General features: G+C 43.2%; 1 protein-coding gene across 4 annotated transcripts in view; it reads left to right on the forward strand.

Moving 5' to 3' along the window:
• Zdhhc14 (zinc finger DHHC-type palmitoyltransferase 14) overlaps positions 1-25,013 on the forward strand; it is a 299,691-nt gene that overhangs the window by 250,710 nt on the left and 23,968 nt on the right. For all 4 annotated transcript variants that reach the window (XM_063232949.1, XM_063232948.1, XM_013151081.2 and 1 more), the window contains 4 exons: positions 1,625-1,673; positions 11,195-11,297; positions 12,542-12,651; positions 17,008-17,110. In XM_063232949.1, the coding sequence (XP_063089019.1) occupies positions 1,625-1,673; positions 11,195-11,297; positions 12,542-12,651; positions 17,008-17,110 (365 nt within the window). The remainder of the gene's footprint in view (positions 1-1,624; positions 1,674-11,194; positions 11,298-12,541; positions 12,652-17,007; positions 17,111-25,013) is intronic.

Genomic DNA, 25,013 nt, shown 5'->3' on the forward strand with positions numbered 1-25,013 from the left:
ACCTACATGCCCCCTGCCTGTGATCCTAACCCCACACTCACACACACGTTGCCCAATTTGAAGTCCGCCCTTTGCCTCCACAGTCTGGTTGTAAAGTACGTTTCATTTTCACCTTCACTGAAGTCTTACTCTCACTCTATCCAGCAAAACTGGAGATTACTACAGGTTAGTCTTAAATACTACCCATCTACTCTGTACAAAATTTAGGAACTGATCTGCCTGCAAAATATCTGAATTTTGTAGAGAAAAGCAAATGAAGTTTTTTTCTTTCCCTTTGTTCTGAACCCTCCAATAACCCTCCCCAAAAAACACCCACTTGGGCACGTGATGCTTTCAGGAAGGACAGAGGCTTCACATGGTCCCTGTGTCCCCATAAGACTCAGCAAACCCTGGCGGAGGTTGAGCTGCCTCAGGGCAGCTAGACTGCTTCACCTGGGTTCTCCTGCCCAGTTTGGGGGTAGGGTGGTGCAGGGAGAGTGGAAGAAATTCTGGCCCCCAGGCTTCCTCGGAAGGTCAAGTCTGGATTTGCTTATAGGGGAAGGAGAGTTTAGGCAAAAAGTACATTGTGAGTTTAGTAGAGAAAAAAATCAATTTCTTTGGATCTCATCATTTTGCCACAAAATTGTGTTTGCCCATGACCTGTAACATCCACTTGGTACATCTGTGTGCCTTGGTGTGAGCAGTGGATGAAATGGAAAGGAACTTAGGTAAAAATGTGAAGCTGAACCCGTCACCTTTCCAGAATGGCACATGCTTTCTGGCTACCCAGCGGGGCCTGGGTCCCTGTCACTTCCTAACTCCCATCTTGTAGCCCCACCAGTTAGAGAGCACTGGCGTACTGCAGCCCCAGTGTGGTCTTGACCAGTTTTTCATTGCTGCCTGAGGTCCGGCTTCTGTCCCTTGAAGCACAGTAGCTTCATACAGTACAGAGGGACCTCATGTTGTGACGCAATATGAAATTTTTAAGACTTGTCTGCATAGGGTTTTCCTTTTAAAAGTATGATGCCAATACATTTTTAAAAATGCTTTTCATCAATGCTCCTTTACTGCAGCTTCTAAGGAAATGTTTTCTTGCTCAGACAGCTCATATTAAAACATCTTAATTCCACAAAGATTCAGGAATAGGGCCGGGGATATTTCTCAGCAGTTTGATTTCTGGTAACAAAGAAAAGTCAGTAATAAACTTCAGCTTTACAACTTTGTTTACTCTGAGTGCAGAGAAAGAAGTCTGTATTATATGTAGACTGTATTATACAATTTCTACGGTCATAAGTTAAATTTGGAGGGAAAATGGTATATAGTATTTTGTTTTCCTATTAATCTAAAAAAAAAGGAGTAATCAGATCTATAATTTATGGGAAAGTATGCAGACATCTGTCTGCTTTTATTGAAAAAATATCCTGCAGATGTTGGGTCTAATTATGAATCTACATTTTCTTGTTGAATAACTTTAGTGGATTCTCAATCTCTGATCAGTAAACTGGGTGCCATAGCACTTACCAAATATAATTATTTAATTGATCTTTAGACATCTATTATTTTTATGTAGATGAGAGCTCTCAGCATGAGGCTGCTTATTCTGGAGATCACTGTCAGACACTAAATGTTGATTTCATTCCCACAGGTTCACAGCAAACAGGATTCCTCAATGCCCTTAAGGACAGTCCTGCAAGATATCCTTTCTGGTGTTTCCACTTGTCCAGAGCTGCTGTGTTCTGTATTTCACTGACACCCACATTCTTACCTCCTTATCTTTGGCCTTGGCCTTTCTTCTCATAAATCTTATTCTTTTTCATTCTGTAAAGCATTGAAGGCTCTCTAATATTCACTTGCATGTTAAAATGGATGTGAACACTTAAATCTCTAGGTGACTCATCTAGTCTTGTCTAAATTGAAGTGCTCTTCCTGAAGAAAGCCAAGTGTGAATTTTGCCCACCCCCAGAAACCAGCATTTATTTGTGTTAAATCGACCTGTGTTGGGAGAAGTGAGGCTGGGCACGCCATCTGATCTCATTCTGCTAGGCAGATAGCCATACAGAAAACCCATGGATGCTCTGCATGGGTCTGCTTCCCGGTGTGCAGCCGCCAGGGGAGACTCCCCAGAGCATCCAGTTAGACTGCTCCTGGGGAGCAAGGTGGCATTCCTTTGGGAATTGCAGGTGGCCTGTATTGTCTCTAGAAACAAAACTCCCTTTCCCACCCCTAAAGGGTCTGCAGATGGTTAATCTCAAGTCATTTGGATCACTGAGGACTATTTTCCCTCCTCCCAAATGAGCTAAATTGGTATGGGCCATACTATTTTTTTTTTTTTTTTTTGCAGTACCGGGAATCGAACTCATGACTTCGCGCTTGCCAGGCAGGCGCTTATGCCATTGAGCTAAATCCCCAGCCCGAGGCCATAGTATTTTGAATCTTTAGAAAAATAATGTTCATCCACTGAGTGCTTGAATAAGCTCCAACTTGAATAGGCCTCCATTTATCCTAAGGAGTGTGGAGTCAGCCAGCTGAACCTGCTGACCTGATTCCTTGAGACCTAGCTTTCCTTCCTTTTCATGTAACTTGGTAAACTTCACTTGAACTCCTATTACCATAGGTGATTTTATCTTGTACTGGAGAATTTTACCACATGTGCATGTCACGTACCTTTTAAAGTAAGATGGACCATGTCCCTGAAAATTGGTATGTGTGTATGTGTGTGTGTATATATATATATATGAGTTGCTATTGGAGGCATTTAGACAGACCTGAAGACAAATGTCACTCTGTGTGTATTCACATAATGAACAGTATCTCATCTCTGGTTCCTCTGTGCTTAAGGACAGCATATGATGTTGGTTATGAGTCCAGCTTTTATAGTCCACTAAAATATTTTTTGTTTTGTTTTGTTTTGTTTTTGTCTTTTTCCTTTTTATCGGTACCGGGGATCGAACTCACTGCCTGCTTGCAATGTAGGTGCTTATGCCGCTGAGCTAAATCCCCAGCCCCCACTAAAAAATTTTTAATGCGGTTTGTATTGTGGGAGGGGTCTGGGAATGTAGGAGTGATGAACAAAGAAAACTTTGGAGAATAAGTTCCACAGATATCCTGTCTTTTATTAATGATATGGGGAGCTGACATTAGCTGGAATTTGGCTGGGAGAACAGGTGGCCAGGGAATGCCTATAGTCTCATCTGCGCTAGGAATTGGCCCATTGAGAACTGTCATCCTTCGTCCCTCTCTACAACCTCACCCAGGGACCATATCCTCATTAGCATCACTGCTCTGTGCCTCCTGTTTCCAGGGGATGTTTCTATGCATATCTTAAAGCCGAACCTTGTCTTCTTTCCTGAGGTCAGGCTTGTCTCGGTCTTTCAGGGAATCAATTGCAACACAAAGTCATGCTGGTCATCAATGCATGATGGGTAAGATTGATCTATGACATTATATACTCACAAAAGCTGTCCTTTGACTGATGGCAATGGCAATGCTTCTGGAGACTTTCAGTTTCCAGAGCAGGGTTCTTTAAAATTCTAAGTTCCTCACCCTAAAGAAAGTTTCTGAGCTGAATTGCCTGAGCACAGAACTGAGTCTAGCGTAACCTTTGCAAGTGACGTCAGAAGAGTGCTCTCGGACAAGAAAATAACTTGTAATTTCAGACTTTCAGTGGCTTCACATCTGGTCTCTTGACCATGGTATAAAAATATTTTCATGGGAAACAGGGCTCAGCCAAAGGTTTCTTATGGTGAATTTACTCTCCAACTAAAAAGCAGTATCATTGAGGAAGAGAGATTCAAAACAAAACTGATTTACAAACAACCAAGACACTTTATCAGAAGTAGCTACATAAATGAAGGAGACGTTGATAAACCACAAGTTTTTCATCACACCCACATAAAACTCAACAAGACTTTAGGAGAAAAGAAACACCCGCTCCTACAGAAATCAAGACTAAATGCTATGCAGAACTAGAGCGTGGCAGGCTGGGGAGCAGAAGGAAGCCACAGACGGCTGTGGGTAGAACGGACTCAGCCAGCCCCTTCCCAGTCTACACAGCGGCCCTGCCAGTGGTGAGAGTAGGGAGACATGCTGGGCTATTGGGAAGGAGGCTGTTTTCTGGTCACAGAGCCCATGGCTCGCTCCTCTCCTCCTCTTCTTTCCTCCACCTCCCATTGCCTTCAGCTGCCTCCTTTTTGTCTTCCATCAGCAAAGCCAGTATGGTAGGGAGATTTCAGAGTCATGACCATAGACAGTGAGGCAGCTGCCCAACCATAATTTTGTGAGAGCCACCAGCCTTCTCCAGAGAAAGAGATTTTTCTCCTAAAGAATGAGTCCTCAATTTATCCAGACAAGCAGGTTCCAACAAAAGAGATTCACTCAGCTATTATTTCTTACAAGATCACATGCCTGAACACTCATCCATGCCAAATATGTGAGTTACAAGGCAAAGGCCAACAGACATTTGCAGCGCATTCAATCCAAGTGAGGGTGGGGGTGTGGGGGTGGGGGAATGAGCTGAGGTACAAAACCCAGCAAGCCCTCTTCCTCCTTTTCCATGAGCACCTGCTTTTGCCCAGATCTGAGCTTTAAATGTGATGTCTTAAAGCTGAGTAAGTCTTAGGTGCCATTTAAAAAAAAGACAGATTGTGCTTGAAGTCAGAAGGAGGCTGGGATGCTGCAGGGAAGTCAGGAAAGCCTGGGCCCCTGCACAGGGCTTTGGAAGATAATGGGTTTGTTATTGGGTTGAAGATCTCGTCTAAGTTCCTGATGTCCTAAAACGAAGAATTGAGCAGGATGCCCAAGAACAGCAAGATCAAAGAGAAAAGAGAGAAGACAAGAGAAAAGACAAAGATACACTGCACTGGGTATCTTTTCAGTGGAAAGAACTCACAGTACCAAGAGGGCTTAGTGTTAGGTGAGATTGAGAGTTTGGTCTGAAAAATATGACTGGTCAGTGAGTGGCTTGCCTCAGCCCCTCCATTGGTAGTGTAATTTTTTTTTTCCTTTTTTATGGCCCTTGAAGGAACTGTCATGGTATCCAAAGCGCACAGGAGGATAAAAATGACATAATTAGTATTGGAGTCAGCCAAGGGTAGCAGAAGACCACCGAGTACATGGGCAGGGACTTGCTGTGGATAAGCTAAGTTACCTGGTTTCCTTTTCCCATTGTTTTAGGGCATCCTGGTCCTGTGTTAGCATTTAACTTATAAAATGCATTAGTCCCAGAGGCAGCTCCCTTTTTCCCAGGTGTTTCCTTGGTTATCTTATACCTCAGGTCTCATCCAGAAAGCAGGCTCCATGGCAGGCCAGCCCTCCTGTCTCTGTCTGGCCCCCCTTAGCTATCTTTTTCTTAGGTTCTAGCAGAGTCCTAGGATCTGGAGCCAGCCCTGGAGAAAGATGCAAGGATGTGTCAAGGAAAATTCTGAGCTCTAGTGTTATGTCCACTCTCTAAACAAGGATGTACAGGATGCTCAGCAGGCTTCTGGGCCAGGAAGGGTCAGGATTCCTGGTCTGCCACTAATGGCATGAGCACTTAGGCACATTACAGGTGATGGGGAAGCAGGAAGGCCCAGTGACGGCTAGTCCCTGATGCGGTGAAAGGGTATATGACACTGTCAAAGACTGAACCCTGGACACTGGGGTACCGGGTACAGTGTTTTGGGGAAGCAAGTGGCATTATCAAAGCTGGACTTCTGTTGTTTTGCTATGACAGGGAGCACAACCTGGGGAAATAGTGAAATAATTGGCAAAGGAAAGGCCCCTGAGATGGGTATCAGTGACAAGGACCAGCTCCATGGGGAGAGGTAGAACGGTAGACCCACGCTACAGGAACGGATAAGGGCAAAGAGAAGACAAAGTTGAGTCTGAGGGTTCCTCTGAGGGTACCAACGAGAGAGATCACTATAAAGAGGAGACAGCTAACACTGGATGGGGGAGCCCAGTGTGTTCCGTTTGAGATATGTTCACTGATAGAACCTCAGAGATCACACACACAGTGAACATCTGCATCAGCCAAAAGCAACTGGAGGCTCCCCTGTAGTTACCTGTGTGTACAACAAATGAGGGAAAATGTCACATGCCTGAGAATGAGGATGCTAGGAATGATAGGATGCACCAGTCAAGTCACATAGGGACACATCATAGGCTCCTGGAGTTCTCAGAGGTAGAGAACCTCAGTACACATATGCCAGGAAAGCCTCAGGACCCTGGGTATACACCAGGAAGACCCCAGCAAGGTGAACTCCTGCCACCCACAAGCAAGCCAGTGTAACATATCATTAACATCCCATGAAAGAGATTACAGTCATTTTTAATCATGACTTATTGTTCAGCTCTCCCAAAATGAGAAGGATTTTCTGTGGTTGGTAAATCAAATGGTAATTGATTCTGCATTTGTGGAGGCTTTCCACAGAAAACCCTTCTATCCCCAATTTGCACTCATTGTAACACCCCTTCAGCAGCCTAATGGGCGTTGTTTTAATGGAATTTAGTAGAATTTTCAGAGTTGGCTCCAGGGCCCACAGGAAAGACACCATGCAGCCACCTGGGAAAGTGACCAGAGTAGCACAGGACTGTAGCTGCTGATGCTCAAGGGGACCCTAGAATATAGGCAGCATAGGTGTCCTTAGCACTCTTTACAGCTGCTCCAGGCAAAGTGGTTACGTGATGTCCCAAAAGTTACTTCAAAGTATCACAAAACAAAAGCCTCGTCCTCCAAACTCCACCCCTGCTCTGCCCAGAAAATGAGGTGCTTTCCTGCTAATCCTAACCACTTAGCCTGAGTCTTCTTCTCATAAAGGATAAGTATCAGACTATATCTCATCAGATAAAAAAAAGTGGGAGGAAGCTGTTTGGCTTTTAAAATAACCCAAATTTTGAAAGAATGTATTCTCATTGTGAAAAAAATTTCAATAGTCAGTAAAGCACAGCTTAAAAAGTGTTGTGATTATCCTCCCTCTATTCTTCTGTATCAATCCTTGTCAGTTTTTTTTTTTTTTCTATGTCCTACCAGGGGGGTCCAGAGAATTGGAATGTGTGTGTGTGTGTGTGTGTGTGTGTGTGTGTGTGTTCTCACACATATACCTACACACAGTTAGGGAATTGCTGGTACCTAAAGAAGATCTTACTTTTGTGTTGCTCTGCCATTTCATTTCATTTTATTTTATTGTTTCTATTTATTTAATTATTTTTGGTCTTTTTGAGACGAGGTCTTGCTATATGGTTTAGGCTGGCCTTGAGCTTACCTTGTAGCCCAGGCTGCTCTCGAACTTTCAATGAACCTCCATCTCAGTCTCCCAAGCGCTGGCTTTACAGGTGTGTGCCACCACACCTGACTTTACAATTTTATTTTTAAATATTTCTTGGAAATATTTTCACAACATTATATAAATCTCATTCTTTTTAATATTTTTATATTATATTTTATATGCTTTACATAGCACAGTAATTTATCTTTGATATAATTTTGTTGGGTGTGGTATAAGCTAAAATTCTTTATCTTTTCCAAATGTCAGTGATGTGTCCCAGGACTGCTTTTTATTCTATTCCAACAATTCTCATATTTTGCCCCCTCAGAATTCTTTTATACTTTAAAATTATTGAAGACCCCCAAAAAGATTTTGTTTATGTGTATTACATAAATCTACACATATCCATATAAATATGTATGTATATATTTGCTATTTGTCATATTTGACATTAAAGCAGAAGATTCTTTGTGCAGAAGAATGTGAAAGCCCACACGGCATAGACTTTAAAAAATATTATCTGAATTTGGCATTTGGCAAAAAATAACACCCTTGTCTTTATTGCTACAATATGAGGAGAAGCAGGATGACCTGAGACAGATGAGTTTTTCATGAGAGGTGGCTCTGTGGACATAGGACTGCTTACCAAGGTCCACTGTCACTGGCAGTCTCGACCTTGCCCCTATGGACATTGAGGTCCATGGTGTTATGGCTGCCATGTGCTGCGGTTGTGACGGATCTTAGGAAAGGTTCTTTCTCTCCTTGAATGCAGAAGATGAGTTCAGTTCCATTTGGTCACAAATGGTTCTGATGAATGACTTGACCTCCCTGGGCCTTCTATCTATACAATGAAGGGATCAGAATAAATTAGGCATGTTAACTCGTATACATAAGGTTCATGCATATCTAAAGGGGTAAGGCTATGGCCTTTGGAGGAGTTTTAACCTTCCTAAAACTATAAGAAATTCTGCCTTTGTACGCTTTTTTTCCTGAAAACATAGCAAGTACCCCCAAAGGTTAAAGATACGTGGTTCATGGTCTTTTGTTTTCTTATAATTCTCTAGATGCTAAAACCTTCTAACTCCCCTCTCAGTGTCCCTTTGTGAGCTTCAGAGACCTGTTCCCTATGGGAAGGGAGCTGGTCCTTTCTGCCCTCTTCTGTGCCATGCACTGGACTCTGTGCCCATCAGCACTCCTGGAATTTCCAGGGCTCCACGGGTACTGATGTGCCAGCACTTTCCAGTCCTTGTCAGTCTGTAAACATCTACTGAACGAGTATCTCAGTGCACAAACTGTCTAGCGGATGTGGGGAGTTCAAACAGGAACACCCCTGCCTGTAAAGTATCTTCCTAGGGAACAGGGGTGTTAGAGAGAGGCTGGCAGGGGCAACTGCCTCAATTCGAACCCCATCTCTAGTGCGATAAACCAATAATCATCTGCTAAGAAAATGGCTGTCAGTAGAGTTGGTTCTACTTTTTAAAATAAATAAATAAGCTTTGATACATTTCAGGGAGATTTATATTTCCTGGTTTTATTATGGCATAGATATTTTCAATATCTAATCACTGGGTAGGTAAGTTGTGGTGTTTGGATACTTGAGAATGAATGGGGGTGCTGACTTACAGGTTCTCAAATCCCTCTCAAGTGCATCACCAGTTTCCCCTAGCAGGGACTGGGATTAGCCTAGGGCCACTGCCTCTTGGCAAGAATTGGGAAAGGAACCAGGTCAAGACTTTTGTATTACATTTGCATAACAGACTTCTAGCATCTAACTTCCAGCTCTATTTTTTAGGCAACTTACTTCACTGCTTTCTGCCTGTTTCCCCATCTATGAAATGGGAGTGACACTTTCCCCTGGATGGCTCTGAGGCTTGTGGTGCCTATGAAACATGGATAACATCACTAGAGATGGTGACCACTGTTACAATGACGATTCACGGGACCATAGCTAGGGACAGGAGCAGCAAAGGTATCTTGTGTCTTCCCTTGTTTTGCCACAGCTGTGAGCTCACGGTGGCACTGCGTCCTGCTCTTGTTTCTGCAGCAGACATGATATGAATACAGTAAGCTGCATTTTTAGTTGTTACTATAAACTTTTAAAACTCTCCCATCCCCCGGTCACACTGACTTCTAAGGCAGGCAGCAATCGTAGGTAGATCTGTGGCAGGAACCCCACAACCTGCTGTGATTCTTCCCCATTTTACATGCCAGTTTTTATACAGTTCACATGCGTGAACATTAGTTCTATTTTGACTTTACTTCCAACATCAGCATCATTCTACCTGTATGGGTTTGGTGACCCATACATATTTCTGAGACAGAAGTTTGGCTCTCATGTGTTATTTAGTGAACGCATTTTTGGCTCTGTTCTTTATTCTCTTGACAGTCTGTTGTTTCCTCTCTGATCTTTCTCTTGTCTTTTCCTTCCAGCCCATGCAAACTCATTACTAGCATCATTACTCAGTTTCCCTGACTCAATCTCATCCTTTTCCTCTCCTCCACCTCTTCTTTCCAGACAGTACAGTATATGAATCCCACCTGGCCTGCTTCCCCAGGCTCCCCCTCTCGTGGAGCAGGGGCATCTGTGAGCCTTGATCTGTGGGAAAGCCATGGACAAAAGGCCATCTGTGCCACATCTGTTTGCCTCCATGTACACACATGATCCCAGCACAGTCATTTGCCCACCAGGCTAACCCTGGCAGAAGCAGAGACCTGGATGGCCCTGTGGCAGCCTCAGGTCGGGATTGCTTCTGTGCATCTCTCTTGCCTCTCTGGGTCCTCCCAGCCACCTGCTTCTCCAAGAGCAGCCCGGTGGCTTACAGTCCACAGACAAGAGCCATTCTTTCTTCCATTTTATGAGCTGGACATTAGCATTTGTCAGTCATACTATGGCAGATTATGGCACTGCACTGGGTACTATGTTGAGCACTCTGCTCTAAAGATGAATTATCTCTAACCTGGAAAAATCAATGGTGACATATCACAGTTTGATCGGTCTGGGTCTCATCCTTGACAGCCAGAGGAAAGCACAAGGGTTGGCTCTCCCTGCTCCCTGCCCCGTAACTCACTGACAGGGGAATGCAAGATGTGTATTTAAACCTCCACCCCACAATGAATGAGGTTTTTCCTGAGAAACATCTGTATCTTGTAAATAGACCTTATAAACATTTGTGGGAGAGGAAAGTTTTGTCATCTTTTCCCATTGCCCCGCTTTTGAGGCACTGGTCTCATCTGTCAAGCCTTGCCCAGCTGTTTCTCTGTTGGCGGTAAGGTATCATGTGGGACTCCTGACTTCTCAGCTGTCCTCAATGCAGTTGGGGGGGGGGTGTCATATTTTCCAGCAGCCTTGTATATCAGGGATCGGCTGAGGGGCTGGGAAAAAGTTCCCTAAGTAGCAGTCTCTCCACCCTAATGCCACTCTGAGAAGTGCTCCCCGGTTCAGAGGCCTCCACCTTCTCCCTCTCCTCCTTGTTGAGTCAAGAACAGATGGTCCACTGATGCCAAAAACTTTGGACCTCAGAAGCTATCCTAAGGGGGAGAGACACTTTTGTCACATCTGTCGTCCATGTAGATCTTGCATTAAAGGCCTGAGCTGCTTCCAGCTCAAAGCAGTGCACTTCCTGATTTGGGGGCCTGGACTCCCCTGTGAGTCACAGGAATGAAGATCGAATAGGGAGAACAGCTGGACGTTGCCCACCACAAAAAAGTAAGTGGCATACAGGGAGCCCACCAGTCATTTGTAGAGCCACAAATGCCCCTCTGTGAGGAGATGACAGAGGGATATGACGTGGTCCCTGACCTGAAGGTCTATCTCCCTCGGTTAGAGAGAAAACTGCTATAGCTGGGACAGGGGAAATGAGGCAAGACATCCGGGACCAGTCTGCAGGCATTTGGCCCCCAATCTGCAGGCATGCTGCTCTTGGTGGATCTAAGAACCCTCCTCTCCAGTTGCCTCCTTGACTCGGTGCCACCGTGCTGGAGGCCGTGGTGTGCTTCTTCTCCGTCTGGTCCATCGTTGGCCTCTCAGGTTTCCACACGTACCTTATCAGCTCCAACCAGACCACAAATGAAGATGTAAGTTTCCTGCTCCACCACGGTTAGCAGTGGAGGAGAAAAGGAAGGAAAAGTTCAGGCACCAACTTCCTGCCCTCATCCCACCCCAGATAAGAGTCCTGGGGGCAGAAGGTGTGCAGTGGAAGCACATCATGTGTCATCCCACACATCCCTCTTGGACGTCACTGCATCCTCCTAATCTTTTTTTTTTTTTTTTTCTTCCTGATACTTGGATTGAACCCAGGGCTTTTGCAGAAAGCTATATCCCCAGCCCCATTTAAAAAAAAAATAGTTTTGAGAGGTCTCGCTAAATAACTGAATTTCCCAGACTGGGCTCAAACGTGATATCCTCCTGCCTCAGCCACTCCACTCAGAATGTTGGAATTACAGGCATGTGTCACCATGCCTGGCTAACCATGTCTGTTAGATAAGAGAATTAGCAATGTAACTCCCAGCTCTGGCCAAAGAAGATTCTATTCCTCTTAAATAATTTTGGAAACAACTTATCATACTTTCCCTAGTAGAATCTGGGTACTCTTGGAGTAGTCAGGTTAGTGAACTTGCCTTTCAGATTTAATGTCTTAGATTTGGAAGGAAATTACCCTACTCATGTAATGCAAGTAGAAAAACAGTGAACACAGCATCATCGTGTTGGAAAATATCCTTATTGCTCTTATTTCTTGGATTTCAACAGAAGTCTGCACCCACACTTCTGTCTCCATTAATTAAATTCCTCAAAATAAGTTAGGTTACCTTAAACAAAAACTTAAAAAAAATTGGTGCTGATACGAATGCATATGATAAAGATCACTAAGACAGTTAATATGATGTGTTAACTATGAATAGTAGAGTTTGCAAGACTGGCTGTTTTAGCTAGAATGTGAGACTGACTTCTTAGAGTCTAATGGCAAGTTTGGGAGTCACATTAACTTTTTTAGCTACTATTCATTTAATTACTGGTTAGGGAACTAGATGTGAGTATGAAAAAAGTTCTCCAACAGAACTTTTTAGTATCATGTGGTACAAACAAATATTATTGTCTCCAGAGACCGTCACTCTATCCCTAATTTAGGGCACTGTTTGGGGATAGTTCCAAGTTTGGGGTAAAGTGACCATTTTCCTTTAGAAAGGTATCTCAATTTTTCCATGCAGAGAAGTGAGTAAAGTTTATGTGCATTCCTCAGGAGTGTTTCCTGGTCTGGTTTGCCTAAACAGTGGCATCAGAATGAAGGATAACTGTGTTATTGCTGCTCCTTTTCTTTCAGATTAAAGGATCTTGGTCAAATAAAAGAGGTAAAGAAAATTACAATCCATACAGCTACGGAAATATCTTTACAAATTGCTGTGTTGCCCTATGTGGGCCCATCTCACCAAGGTAAGATTCAGAAAACGTCATGCTCTTAAGCAACCTTGAGCAAATCACTATAGCTGTGTCAGTACAGGCTACATAAAGCCAAGGCCTGGCCCCTTCCAGGTGGAGCTGGTCACACCCACACGTGACCACCAGCTCAGCTTCTCCTTCTGGTGCCATGTAGACACAACCTTAAACACACTCCCACCAGCTTGAACCACCATGGTCATCTACTAAACGTCAGATGATGGAGTCCAGATCAGAACCACCTGAGTCAGAGTGAGACACGCAAATGACAGCCCCATTGTGAATGTGTTTCACACATCTTTTTTGATCTTGATTTGAGTCAGACATGGGGGAAGTACTCTACAATCTCAAAATAGGAAAACTGAAGCAAAATGACATAGTTAATTATTGACAGAGAGTGTCTGTGACAAGCAGGGAGCTGCGGTTAGCAGGGCAGGTAGCCAAAACACACATGAAGGACCCAATCACACAACCTGTAGAAGCAAGTGCTGGAGTAGCTGGGATTGTGGGGATGAAAACGATATTAACTATGGCAATGGCAGGTATTTATTGAACTAGTGTTCAACCCTATTCTGATGCTTTAAAATCTCACTCTCGTGAGGTAGATATTAATGTCTATGATCTTACAGATGGAGAAACTGAGGCACAGAATTTAAATCAAGTGCCCCAGATCACACACTAATAGATAAACCAGCTCATGTATCCACAAATGCATGCTGCCTTCAGGTCAGAGCCTTGCAAGTTTACACTACAATCAGTATTTGATTATTTGTGAGTTATGCCTAAGTAGAATATTTCCCACAGATTAATCATCAACAAATATTGATTGAGCAAGCACACTGGGATGAGTTTCTCGATGTTTTTCCAATCTATTGCTACTTCCTCCCTTCTGATCTCTAAATCTGTAAGACAGAGAGAAACCCCACAGGCTACTGTCTCCACGGTAGTGTGCTTGTGGAATGCACACCTCAAGTTATTGCCAGCCTCATCGAGGAAGTAAAAGTGATGTAAAGCCCCAACCCACACACGTATTCAAGGCTACCACTTATGGAATGGCTGCCGCTGATGATGTGAATCACCTTGGGGCCACTGGGTAGCTTTCTGGGGATCCTTTTGCGGATTTATGGAAAGTCGGGAACCCAGTACAGTATGCCTCTCTTCTTCTGAACTGGGAGTAAGGGGGCCCCTTACTTGCTCCTCAGAGGCGTCCTCGTGGGGAGCTTGCCGCAAAGGACAGCCGAAATCTCTAGAATGAGGCCAATCAGCAGGAGTCAGACTTGCCTGGAAGGTACCAGCTCCCCTGGAAGTGAGTTCCCAGGCCTCCTCCTGGTTCCTGGGGCTGGGAAATCTCTCAGGAAGTGCTTGATTTCCCCCTTTTACATAATTTCCCATTGGTGTGCTTTCAAGTACTAGGGGAAGGCCACGGGAGTTGAGGGGGCATCTGGAAGAGGATTACAGTGAAGAACAGAGGCACTTCTTACCTGGAATGCACACTGGAGTCCAGGAAAGAACCACAAACTCTCAGACTCTTTCCAAATCTCTTTTCTTGTTCCTGGGTCTTAGGTTTGCAAGATGGTACTGCTTTATATATTCATAGATCAAATCTTGTCACAATCAAAATAATTCCTTTCACAACTGAATTAAATGTGCTGTTTGGGCTGGATTTAGACCATATTCTCTCTAAAATTCTTTGAGTGGAGCACTTCTTGAGGATGGCCCTCCCCTTGGAACTGCTTAAACTGTTGATTAAAAGGGAAACCAAAGCACATCAAAATATCGGAGTCTATTTGAGCAGGTAATGAGTCATGAATCAGGCAGCTGCAGTTCATAAATGGTTTGGGGCTGCACGGAAGGAGCACAGGAGGTTGTGGCAGGGTGAAGAGAAGCAAAGAAAGGAAGGAACCAGCTGGCTAAAGTGAGCAGCAGCCTTGTTTGGGCCACTGCAGTGCAGAGTCCCTGGTTGGTGGCTCCTGGCTGGTTAAGGTTGGTCACACAGCGCTGGGCTTCTGTTTGCTTATATAGGGACTCCGGGTGCTGGAGCAGTGTCAGCCCCTCTTAACACACTTCAGGGTATTCACAGGAAAAGGGTGAGGAGCCCCTTACTGGGCTCACAGGTTCCCAGTCTCGCCCCAGGCAGGTATGAGAGACACGTTCCTCTCTGCTTCTGGCTCTTGTTACCTTCTTGCCTTCTTGTGCCTCTGTCTACCTCACTCAACCTCAGTGCCTTTGAGTGGCTCAGGATCTTCTTAGGGTGCTCCCACCAGGCCAGCCTGCTGACCAGTGTCCCCACATGCCTAGAACTGTGTGCTAGCACTGCCTACTGTGTTATAAACACTATGTGCTTGTGAGCAAGTGTGTGTTTCTGTGTCACGTTGACAGCCTGTGTGCCAGGACATAAAGACCCACATCCTGACACCTACACACTGTCATGAAGATGTGTGGCAGTCCCTTAGGACGGCTAGGTTTGGAGAAGGAGAGTCCTCACGTGAGTCCAGCAGGAGGAACCGAAAACTAGAAAAAAGAAAGTCCCAGGAACCGGTGTGGAGCCCTACTAGGGCCTGTTGACGTGGGTCAAACCAGTAATAAGAACTCCTTTGGCTACTGCTTCTTGGGCACATGCTGTGTTCAGTGCTGGGTACCCAGGAGCGGTGCCATCTCATGGGCCACATGGACAATCACTAAGGCAGTGGCACAGTGATAGTTCCATGCCTGGGAGAGAGACCAACGTTGACCTACATCCTAAAGGATCATTAGGAATTGGAGGAGGAGCATTTTGACAGAGGGAATGGCATGTGCAAAGGCCCCTGGTGAAGGAAAGAAGAACAGATAATTTCACTTGCAAGGGTGAAGGGAGCAAGGAGGAGCAGGAACAAGAGAGAGGTGAGATGAGAGGGCTGAGACTCCCTGCTGTCCTTGCAAAATGTCTTGGTGACCTAGTTCTTTTTTGCCCCCGAATGAAACACCCTGAAAATAATTACCCCCAACCCGAGTTCACTGGAAGTACAGTGAGTACTTTCCACCCCTTCACTTACCCCATTTGGAGCCACGGGGTCCCCGCTCCCCTTGAGTACTGCCCTCATAGTTAGTCTCACTCTTCCAGTCCCCCAGTAGTGAGGAGGGCACTCCTCCAGGGGCAGGGGAAGCCAGTCTTAGGGACTGGTACTTAGCATGTCAGTGCTCTCTAAGCTGAGAGTCTGAGGCTGGCTGGTTCTTGCCTGGGGGCTCTTCTGAGAACCTCCACTTGTAGCTTTCCTGACACAGGACAGGCTTGTGTTCCTGGTGGCCACTCACTCCTGCCCTCTCACCCTTGCCTGAAGCCCTCTGCCCTGCATAGGCCTCTGTACTTTCTTGGGCTGAGTCCGTTAGTCTCTTCTGAGGGCACTATAATAAAATGTCAGAAATTGTGGGAGAGAATTAGGACTCAAAACAACAGAAATATGTTCTCTCAGGGCTGGAGACCAGAAGTCTGCATTCGAGGTGTTAGTGAAGCAAGGGTCCTTTTGAAACAGGAAAGAGGGCCTTTCCTTCTCTCCTGCTGTTTGGCATTCCCCACCTTCCTTGACTTACAGATGCATCATTCCCATCTGCCTGTTTGTCACATGGGCTCTTCCTCGTGTGTCCCTGTTCCTTCACATAGCATTGTCTTCCATGTGTCTTTTCTTATAAGGACACCAGTCACATTGGATTCAGGCTGCTCCAGTCAAGTAGGACCTCAGATGCATCTGCAAACATCTTATTTCTATATAAGTTCATATTCAGAAACACTGGAGTTGAGGCTTCAACATGTCTTTTTGCATAATTCAACCAATAATGTTCTTCTTCAAACCAACACCAGTGGTCAGTGGAGTGGGACAGAACATGACTTTTAACCGGAAAAAAAAAAAAAAAGACTTAAACCAAAACAGAGATGACAAAGTGCAGAGCACCTGCAAGGAGTAGCTGGGCTCTGGTCTCACACGAGCATTGGCACTTGGCAGTTGCTCGGAACATGTTTGCTGAATGAGAGTACAGAAAAGATTAGACTTAAGGCTGGAGGGGAAAGCCAAGGACAAATTGTGGCTGTGTAAGGCAAGATCAACCAATGGGAGACAGAAGGGAGATGCAGGGACTTCAGCAGGTGACAAATCTTTAGCCTGGTGAGGAGGCAACCAGTGCTGCTGGCCTTTTAAAGGAGGAGTGACAGAATGTGGTCACTGGTTTTATGTGGAAACGAGTAAGGTGCATTCTAAGATACCAGAAATGGGTTCATCACAAAAAGAGGAAACCTAGACCTGGACATTTAAATCACATCACTGTCATCTTTGGTTTGTTTGTTTTTCTCTTCACTCTCTCCTCCCTTCTTCTCACCCACAGCCTGATTGACAGAAGAGGGTACATCCAGCCTGACACCCCACAGCCAGCAGCACCCTCCAATGGGATCACCATGTACGGGGCCATGCAGTCACAGAGTGACATGGTAAGGGCGTCTTGTGCCAGGCTGCTACTCCCTGTGAGCGCTTCTCTTTCACTTACATATTCACTAACCCAGTAACGACTCGTGCATCTAAATGTGAGGATCGGCTGGGACTCCTCTGTGACTTAACAGGCTTGCCTGAGGAAAGTGAGAAGGCAGACCGAGGCAATGTCCAGTGAAGAGCCAGGCCACCGAGCCTGGGTGGGTCAGGTCGTGTCAGGAAGGCACTTCCATGGGACCTCTGCTTCACAGCATGTGGCACACTGGTGGGAATCAAAGTGTCACTGAGGGACAGGACTCAACCATCCTTCCAGGGCCAGGTTGCCTGATATTATTTCCTGTGCTGTCTCTGGCCCCAATTTTACTGATTGGTACTGACTGCCACCACCCCGCCCTCCCCACACACACACTTGATAAATGTATAGTGGACAGTACCACCCTACAAGTTGGCCTCCTTTCTCCCCAAATCTTAGGTCCCTTAGTGTAAATAACCCAGCCACGTGCTCCTTCATCCACAGCAAAAACTGCCTTTGTGTTCATACAGTGTACATACTGCAACAAGGAATGGGCTTTGCTTTTTGCAAGGGAGGTGGGGTAGGAGACAGAAATCTTTCCAGGGACACCTGCATTCACAGCATGCCAGCTTCTGACTCTCAGTGCCTTAAATTCCTCAGGTGTCTGGAAGGCATCAGCTCTCTTGATTTTGCTAAACAAATTCCCCATTTCTGCAAAGGAGCCAGTCCTGTGCCCCAACCCGCAGCACTGATGTTGTATGTGGATGCGAATCAGCCAAGCAGCTTCCATGCAGTGTAGATCAAGGAACTGACTTAGGGGCAGACTAGGGGTGGCAGCTCCTTGGAGCACCTTGATTCTGTGTAAGAAAACTGCTAGGTGAAGGTCGGCAACCTCCAGGAGGTCTATAACAGCTGGAACTGAGGAAAGGCTTTCATTTCCAATCACTCTCCTGGCTCCAGACCCCAGCAGAAAGATGCTGGGGCTCATTCGCTGCTAGTGCTTGTATCTTGTGGTGCTTTGCTTCACTTTGCTAATACTGAATCTCCTTAGAAACAAGTATGTATGCATCACAGTCTTTGTCACTCCCCTCCATGAGTGACCATGGAACTGCTCGTTCTGTATGTATATGCCTTCATGACACAGGTGACATGAAGATCACTGCCCCCCCCACAGTTTTACAGGAAGAAAATGAGAATGAGAGACAGACGCACAGGAAAGGGAACAGGATCTGCTGAGCACCAACTATGTTCAAGGTGTTTGATGGTCTATATCCCATTTAACCTAAACCAACAGTGAGACATTATTGCTCACTCAAAATCCCCCTCAGCTATATGTGGCTGCACACGGAAGGCCTTAGACCAACAGTTCCCCAAATTCTGGAGTCCAGCCTACAGCTGCCTGGTGGCCCAGGGCTTGAATACCATCACACTGTACCGAGGACCTTGTGAATGCAAGGAGACAGACAGCTTGTGATAGTGAGCCAGCCATGGCTGCCAATCTCTCAGTTCATTGCCATTCATTGTATAGTTCTGTTTTAAGGCATCTGCTCACCTATTGCACGAATGCTTTTTCAGGAAGCATGAAGACGAAGAAATGAAAATCCAGACTCCTTGACCTCTGTTCCCCACTGCATCTGGAGATGAGGATAGATGTGGGCCACAAGGGAGGGAGTCGGGTGTGACATTCACAGTGGCAGAATGCCAGGCAGAAAAGAGAAGGGGGCTGGGGAAGTGCCCTGGACTCTGACGTGGAGCCTCATCAGAGCTGACCTAGGGGCCAAAGGCATCATGTGTCCTTAAATACAGCTCTGGGACACCCGTCCAGACTGACAGTGCACTCAGACTCCACCCCACAAGTGCACACCTGAGCACAGCACCCTCAGAAGACAGGAGCTTCCTGTCCTCAGGTTTCCCTGAGGAGCTTCTAGGAACAAGCTTGGAAAGCTCCATGGGTAGAACAGCACAAGTAAGGCCAGGTCCAGCACAGCAGCCATGCCAGACAGTGAGACTTGAAATCTGCTCCCCTGGAAACTGTGGCATACGTCATTTGAATGTAATGTCAGGATCAGGGTCTGTCCCTAAAGTCCATGGACCCCAAAAAAGAAGCCTTCTGTCAGTGAGCCCCAAGGTCTACCTTCTTCTTGTCAGAGACAAACTTTTTAGAAATCTGAACATCCTGGGAACTGTACACCTATGAGCAGTGCTCCAGATTCAGTAATAGCACAGCACTGTAGAATCAGATCCCCAACCCTGAATGTCCCAGCTAGTGACAAAAAGTGTACAGAGACATGCATTCCACATGGAGCATGATAGAATCAACCAGCAGTCAGCTCTACAGTGCCTGCCTTAGTTAGCACTCTCCTAAAAAGGAAAAAAGGAGACAGGGACTATTAGTACATAAACCAGACTGCTGCCACTTCCTAAATGAATGGCACTGACAAATTTCAAACCTCTTTTTGCCTCAGTGTTTTCATCCATAAAATGAGAACATTGACGTCCTTGCCTAGTAGGGCTTCCCTGAGAAATAAGTGAGTTAGCACTTCATTCAAGCCTTGCCTATCAGAAGATAAATTCTAGACAAGTGTTAATTGCTATCATCTTTCTAACGTCTGTGGGTGGGAAGATCAGCCAGAGAAGTTGTATTCTCTCTGAACAACTGGACAACATGGACATTATTGAAGTGAGGGCAAGAGCCAGGGATGGAATCCAGGCTCCAAGTATCAAGTCACTCTTTCTCTGGTCCTCGGTGTCCTTCTGCAAAAGAGGACCTGGCTGTATATAAAGCTTCTTCCAGATCTGAACCATCTGTTACCCTCTTGTCTTTGTAGCTCAATCCCTATGTCAGGAGGATATCTCTGTCCTTACACAGGCAAGATCCCTCTGGTCCTCCTAAAAGGCAAACTGTGACCCTCAGCTATTTTACCTTCACGCCATCTTGTTCAGTAGACCCAAAACTGAGTAAGGCAACACTTGCCATAGGTGTGCTGCCGTCTGGTCTGCACACCAGAATTTCCCTGAGAGTGTGATTGTTTATTGCTTTTCTTATGTGTCTCATATTTTTTTGCATTTCTAGGATAAATCCTGCATGCTTGTGATATATAATCATTTTTGTATGTTTCTGGATTCCATTTGCTAGTGTCTTATAGAGGAGTATTGTATTCATAGTCTTGAGAGGCATTGTCTGTAATTTCCTTTCCTTGTAAAATCTTGTCTGATATTGGTATTAGGGAGTAATAATAGCCTTATAGAATGAGTTAGGGAGTATTTGTTTTATTTGTGTTTTGTGAAGAATTTGTGTTAATCCTTCTTTAAGGATTTGGGAGAATTCACCAAAATGAAGCCTTCTGGTCTTGAGCTTTTCTGTGGGTAGTTTTTTGTTTGTTTGTTTACATTATTTAAAGAGAAAAAAAGTGAAACAGAAAACAGCAGTAATAATACACAATTTCAAAAAAATAAACAGTAAGAAATCACTAGTTGAAAAATTACATACTGTCATCTTAGAAATAGTTGTTCAAATTACAAAATTAAAGCATATAAAGTGGACATTCAAACAGTGAGACTGCAAACAGTTCTGCTCAATGATCCAATAAAAATTTAGTGATGTGGTCATCTTCCTACACACTTAAACATACATGCAGTTATATCCTCTAGAGCACTTTCTTTTCCTCTCTTTTTTACAATAGCAATTACACATTTGGGGTTTTATTACTCCTACAGTTCTTATTAATTTTTACACTAGAGATACATTGTGATATTTATAAATATGATTCTTACTTATTTCACTTATGAGGATAGTCTCAAATTGCCTCCATTTAACTGTGAAGGCCTCAAGATCATCCTTTTTATGGCTGAGTAATATTCCATTGTATAAAAATACCACATCTTTTTTCATACACTCTGCAATTGATGGGCATTTTGGTTGCTTCCAAGATTTAGCTATTACAGATTGTGCTTCTATGAACATGGGTGCACATACATCACTGTGACACGACCTTTTCAGGTTTTCTGGGAAAATACCCAAGAGGGGACTAGCTGGGTTGAATGGAACTTCCAGTCCTAGTCTTCTGAGAAATCTTCATAGTGATTTCCATAGTGGCTGCACCAATCTACACTCCCACCAACAGTGGAGCAGTGGTCCTTTTTCCCTGCAGCCTCGCCAACATTTATTATCAGTTGTTTTCTTGATGGCAGCTATTCTTTCCAGAGTGAGATGAAATCTCAATGCTGTTTTAATTTGCATTTCTCAAGTGACCAGTGATGGTGAAAATTTCCTCAAGTATTTATTTGCCATTTGTATATCTCCATCTGAGAACTGTGTGTTCATCTCAGATGCCCATTTTTGGAGAGGATCTTTGACTTTGGGGGACTTGATGTTTTTCAGTTCTTTATATGTTATGGATGTAAGTCCTGTTCTGAGGGACTGCTGGCTAAAATTCTTTCCCATTCTGTGGGTTTTCTTTTCACACTGTTGGTGATTCCTTTTGAAATGCAGAAACTTTTCAATAATATGAGATCCCAGTTGTTGATTTTTTTGAAGTGTTTCCCATGCAGTTTGTGTCTTGTTCTTGAATTCTCTGCCTACACCTATGCCTCCAAGACTTGTACCTACTTTGTCTTCCAGTAGATTTAGTGTTTCTGTTTTAATATTTAGATCCTTTAGTTTAGTTTATGGTAATAGGCATCGGCCTATTTTCAGTCTTCAACATGTGATGCCAATTTTTCCAACACCATTTATTAAAGAGATTATCCTTCTTCCAGTAAACATGTTTAGACCTTTTGTCAAATACCAGGTGGCTCAGTGTCTTTGCAGTTGTGTTTGCATCTTCTAATCTGTTCCATTGATCCTTCAGGTCTATTTCTTTGCCTGTACAATGCTGATTTTATCACTGTGGCTTTGTAGTATAGTGTCAAGTCAGGAATTGAGATGCCTCCTGCCTTGCCTTTGTTGCCCAGAAATGCTTTTACTGTCCTAGGTTTCTTCTGTTTACAAATGTGTGTTAGGTGAATTTTCTCTAGATCTGTGAGGTATGTCAATTGTATTTTGATTGGGATTGTGTTAAATCTGTATAAGAGTTTGGGGAGTATGGCCATTTCTGCAATGTTGGTTCTTCCTAGCCAAGAGCAAGGAACAGCTTTCCATTTTCTCTTCAATCTCTTTTTTTAGAGTAGTATAATTTTCAGCATATAGGTCTTTTATATTCTTAGTTAGGTTGATTCCAAAGTTTTCATTTTTTAGATGCTATTGTGAAAGGCAATATTTCCATAATTTCTCTCTTGGTGAGTTTTTTTGTTTGTGTACAGGAACGCTATTGATTTTTGAGCACTGACTTTTTATCCAGCTACACTGCTGAATTTATTTATTGCCTCTAAGTAATCTTTAAATGTAGTTTTTTGAGTCTTCTATATAACGTATCATGTCTTCTGCAAATAGTGATAGTTTAACTTCTTCCTTTCCTATCTTTATTCCTTTTATTTCTCTCTTGTCTGATTGCCCTGGCTAGTATTTCCAGAACTGTATTGAATAGAAGTGGTGATAGTGGACATCCTTGTCTTGTTCCTGATTTTAATGTGAAAACTTTCAGTTTTTGTCCATTTAATATAATGTTGGCTATTGTTTTGTCATAAATGGCCTTTGTGAGATTGAGGTAGACACCACATATTCTGAGTTTCTGAAGGGTGTTTATCATGAACATGTGTTGGACTTTATCAAAAGCTTTTTCTGCATCTATTGAGATGATCATGTGGTTTTTGTTTTTGGCTCTGTTGATGTGATGTATTACAATTATTGATTTGTGTATAAGCCATCCCTGAATTCCTGGAATGAATCCCACTTGGTTGTGATGTATAATCTTCTTGATGATCCGCTGCATTCTATTTGCCAGTATTTTACTGACACTCTTTGTGTCAACGTTCATTAGTGAGATTGGCCTATAGTTCTCCTTTTTGGTTGGGTCTTACTCTGGTTTTGACATATCAGAGTAATATTTGCCTCCAGGAATGATTTAGGGAGGATTGTTTCCTTTACAATTTCATTGAAGAGTTTAAGGAGTATTGACATCAAATCTTGTCTAAATTTCTTACAGAATTGAGCCATGACTCCATCAGGACCTGGGCTTTTCTTTGTTGATAAGATTTTATTCACATTTTCAATTTAAATAGCTGATATTAGGTTATTCAAAATTGCTATATCTTCTTGGTTGGGCTTTGGTAGTTCATATGTTTCTAGTAATCTTTCCATTTCCTCTGTGTTTTCCACCCTATCTGAGTAGAGATTTTCAAAGTAGGTATTCATGATCTTTTGTATTTCCATGGAATCTGTGGTAATTTCCCTTTTCAGTCCTTACTGCATGAATTTGGGGTTTTTATTTCTTTTTCTTTATAAGGTTAAGTTTGTCAATTTTTATTCTCTCAAAAAAATAGCTTTTGATCCATTAATTCTTTGTGTGTGTGTGGTTTTTTTTTTTTTTTTTTTTAGTTTTAATTGCATTGATTTCTGCTCTTAAGCTTTACAATTTCCTCTCTTATATGAGCTTTGGGTTTAACTTGCTCTTCTTTTTCTAGAAACTTGAGATGAAGCATTAGGTTGTTTATTTGTGCTTGTTCTGTTTTCTTGATATGACAATTTATTGCTATATATTTCCCTCTTAAGACTGCTTTCATTGCATCCCATAGATTGCACTATGTTGTTTCTGCATTTTCATTGAATTGTAGGTATTGCTTTGTTTCTTCTTTAATTTCATCTGTAGCCCATTGGTTGTTCAGGAGGTCGTTATTTAATTTCCATGTATTTATTCAGGTTTTTCAATTTCTTTTGCCATTAATTTCCAATTTCAGTGTGCTAGGATCAGATAGTACTCATGGGATAATTTCAATACCTTTACATTTACTTAAAAATGTTTTATGGGATAATATATGGTCTATTTTGGAGAATGTCCCATGTGCAGCTAAGAAGAATGTGTATTCTGCAGTGGTTGGGTGGAACACTCTGTAAACATCTACTAAGTCCAATTGCTCACAGGTATGGTTCAGTTCTATTATTTCTTTACTGACTTTTTGTCTAGTTGATCTACCTGTTTGTGACAATGGGGTATTAAGGTCCCCTGTTATAATTGTGTTCTTGTGTATTTGGTTTTACATGTCTATTAGTATCTGTCTTATATAGTTGGGTGCTCCTGTATTTGGTTCATATATATTTATAATTGTTAGTTCTTCCTCTTGAATTTTTCCACTAATGAGTATATAGTGACCTTCTTTATGTCTTTTAAACATTTTAGATTTGAAGTTCACATTATCTGCAGATAAAATATTTACCCTGCTTTTTTCTGGGTTCCTGTTGCATGCAATATTGTTTTCCATCCTTTGACTTCTAATCTATGAGTTTTCTTTTGGATCAGATGTGTTTCTTATATACAGCATATTGTGGTATCATGTTTCTTTCTTTCTTTTTTTTTGAAAGTTGTTTTCTTTTAGGACTTGAAATACCTCACTCCAACCTCATCTTGACTTGAGGGTTTGTGCTGAAAAGTCTGCTGTGATTCTAATGGGCTTTCCTTGATAAGTGAGTTATATCTTTTCTCTAACAGCTTTTAGTATTCTTTTTTTATGCTCCATGTCTGGGATCTTAATTATTATATGTCTGGGTGTAGATTTATGTTGGTTGTGATTGTTTGGTGTTCTATTTGCCTCACTTATCTGCATATCAAAATTTTTCCCCACGTTTGGGAAATTTTCTGCTATTACTTCTGTGAATATTTTAGTTATGCTATTTGTATTGACTCCTGCATCTTCACTGATGCCTATTAATCTTATATTGTTTCTCTTGGCATCATCTTAGAGCTGCTGAATTGTCATTTCATGCTGCTTTGTTATTTTTAAAAGTTTTATTGATTCAT

This window comes from Cavia porcellus, unplaced genomic scaffold, assembly GCF_034190915.1.
Source record: "Cavia porcellus strain 051 isolate PalLab524CR breed Dunkin Hartley unplaced genomic scaffold, mCavPor4.1 scaffold_22, whole genome shotgun sequence".
Lineage (NCBI taxonomy): Eukaryota > Metazoa > Chordata > Mammalia > Rodentia > Caviidae > Cavia > Cavia porcellus.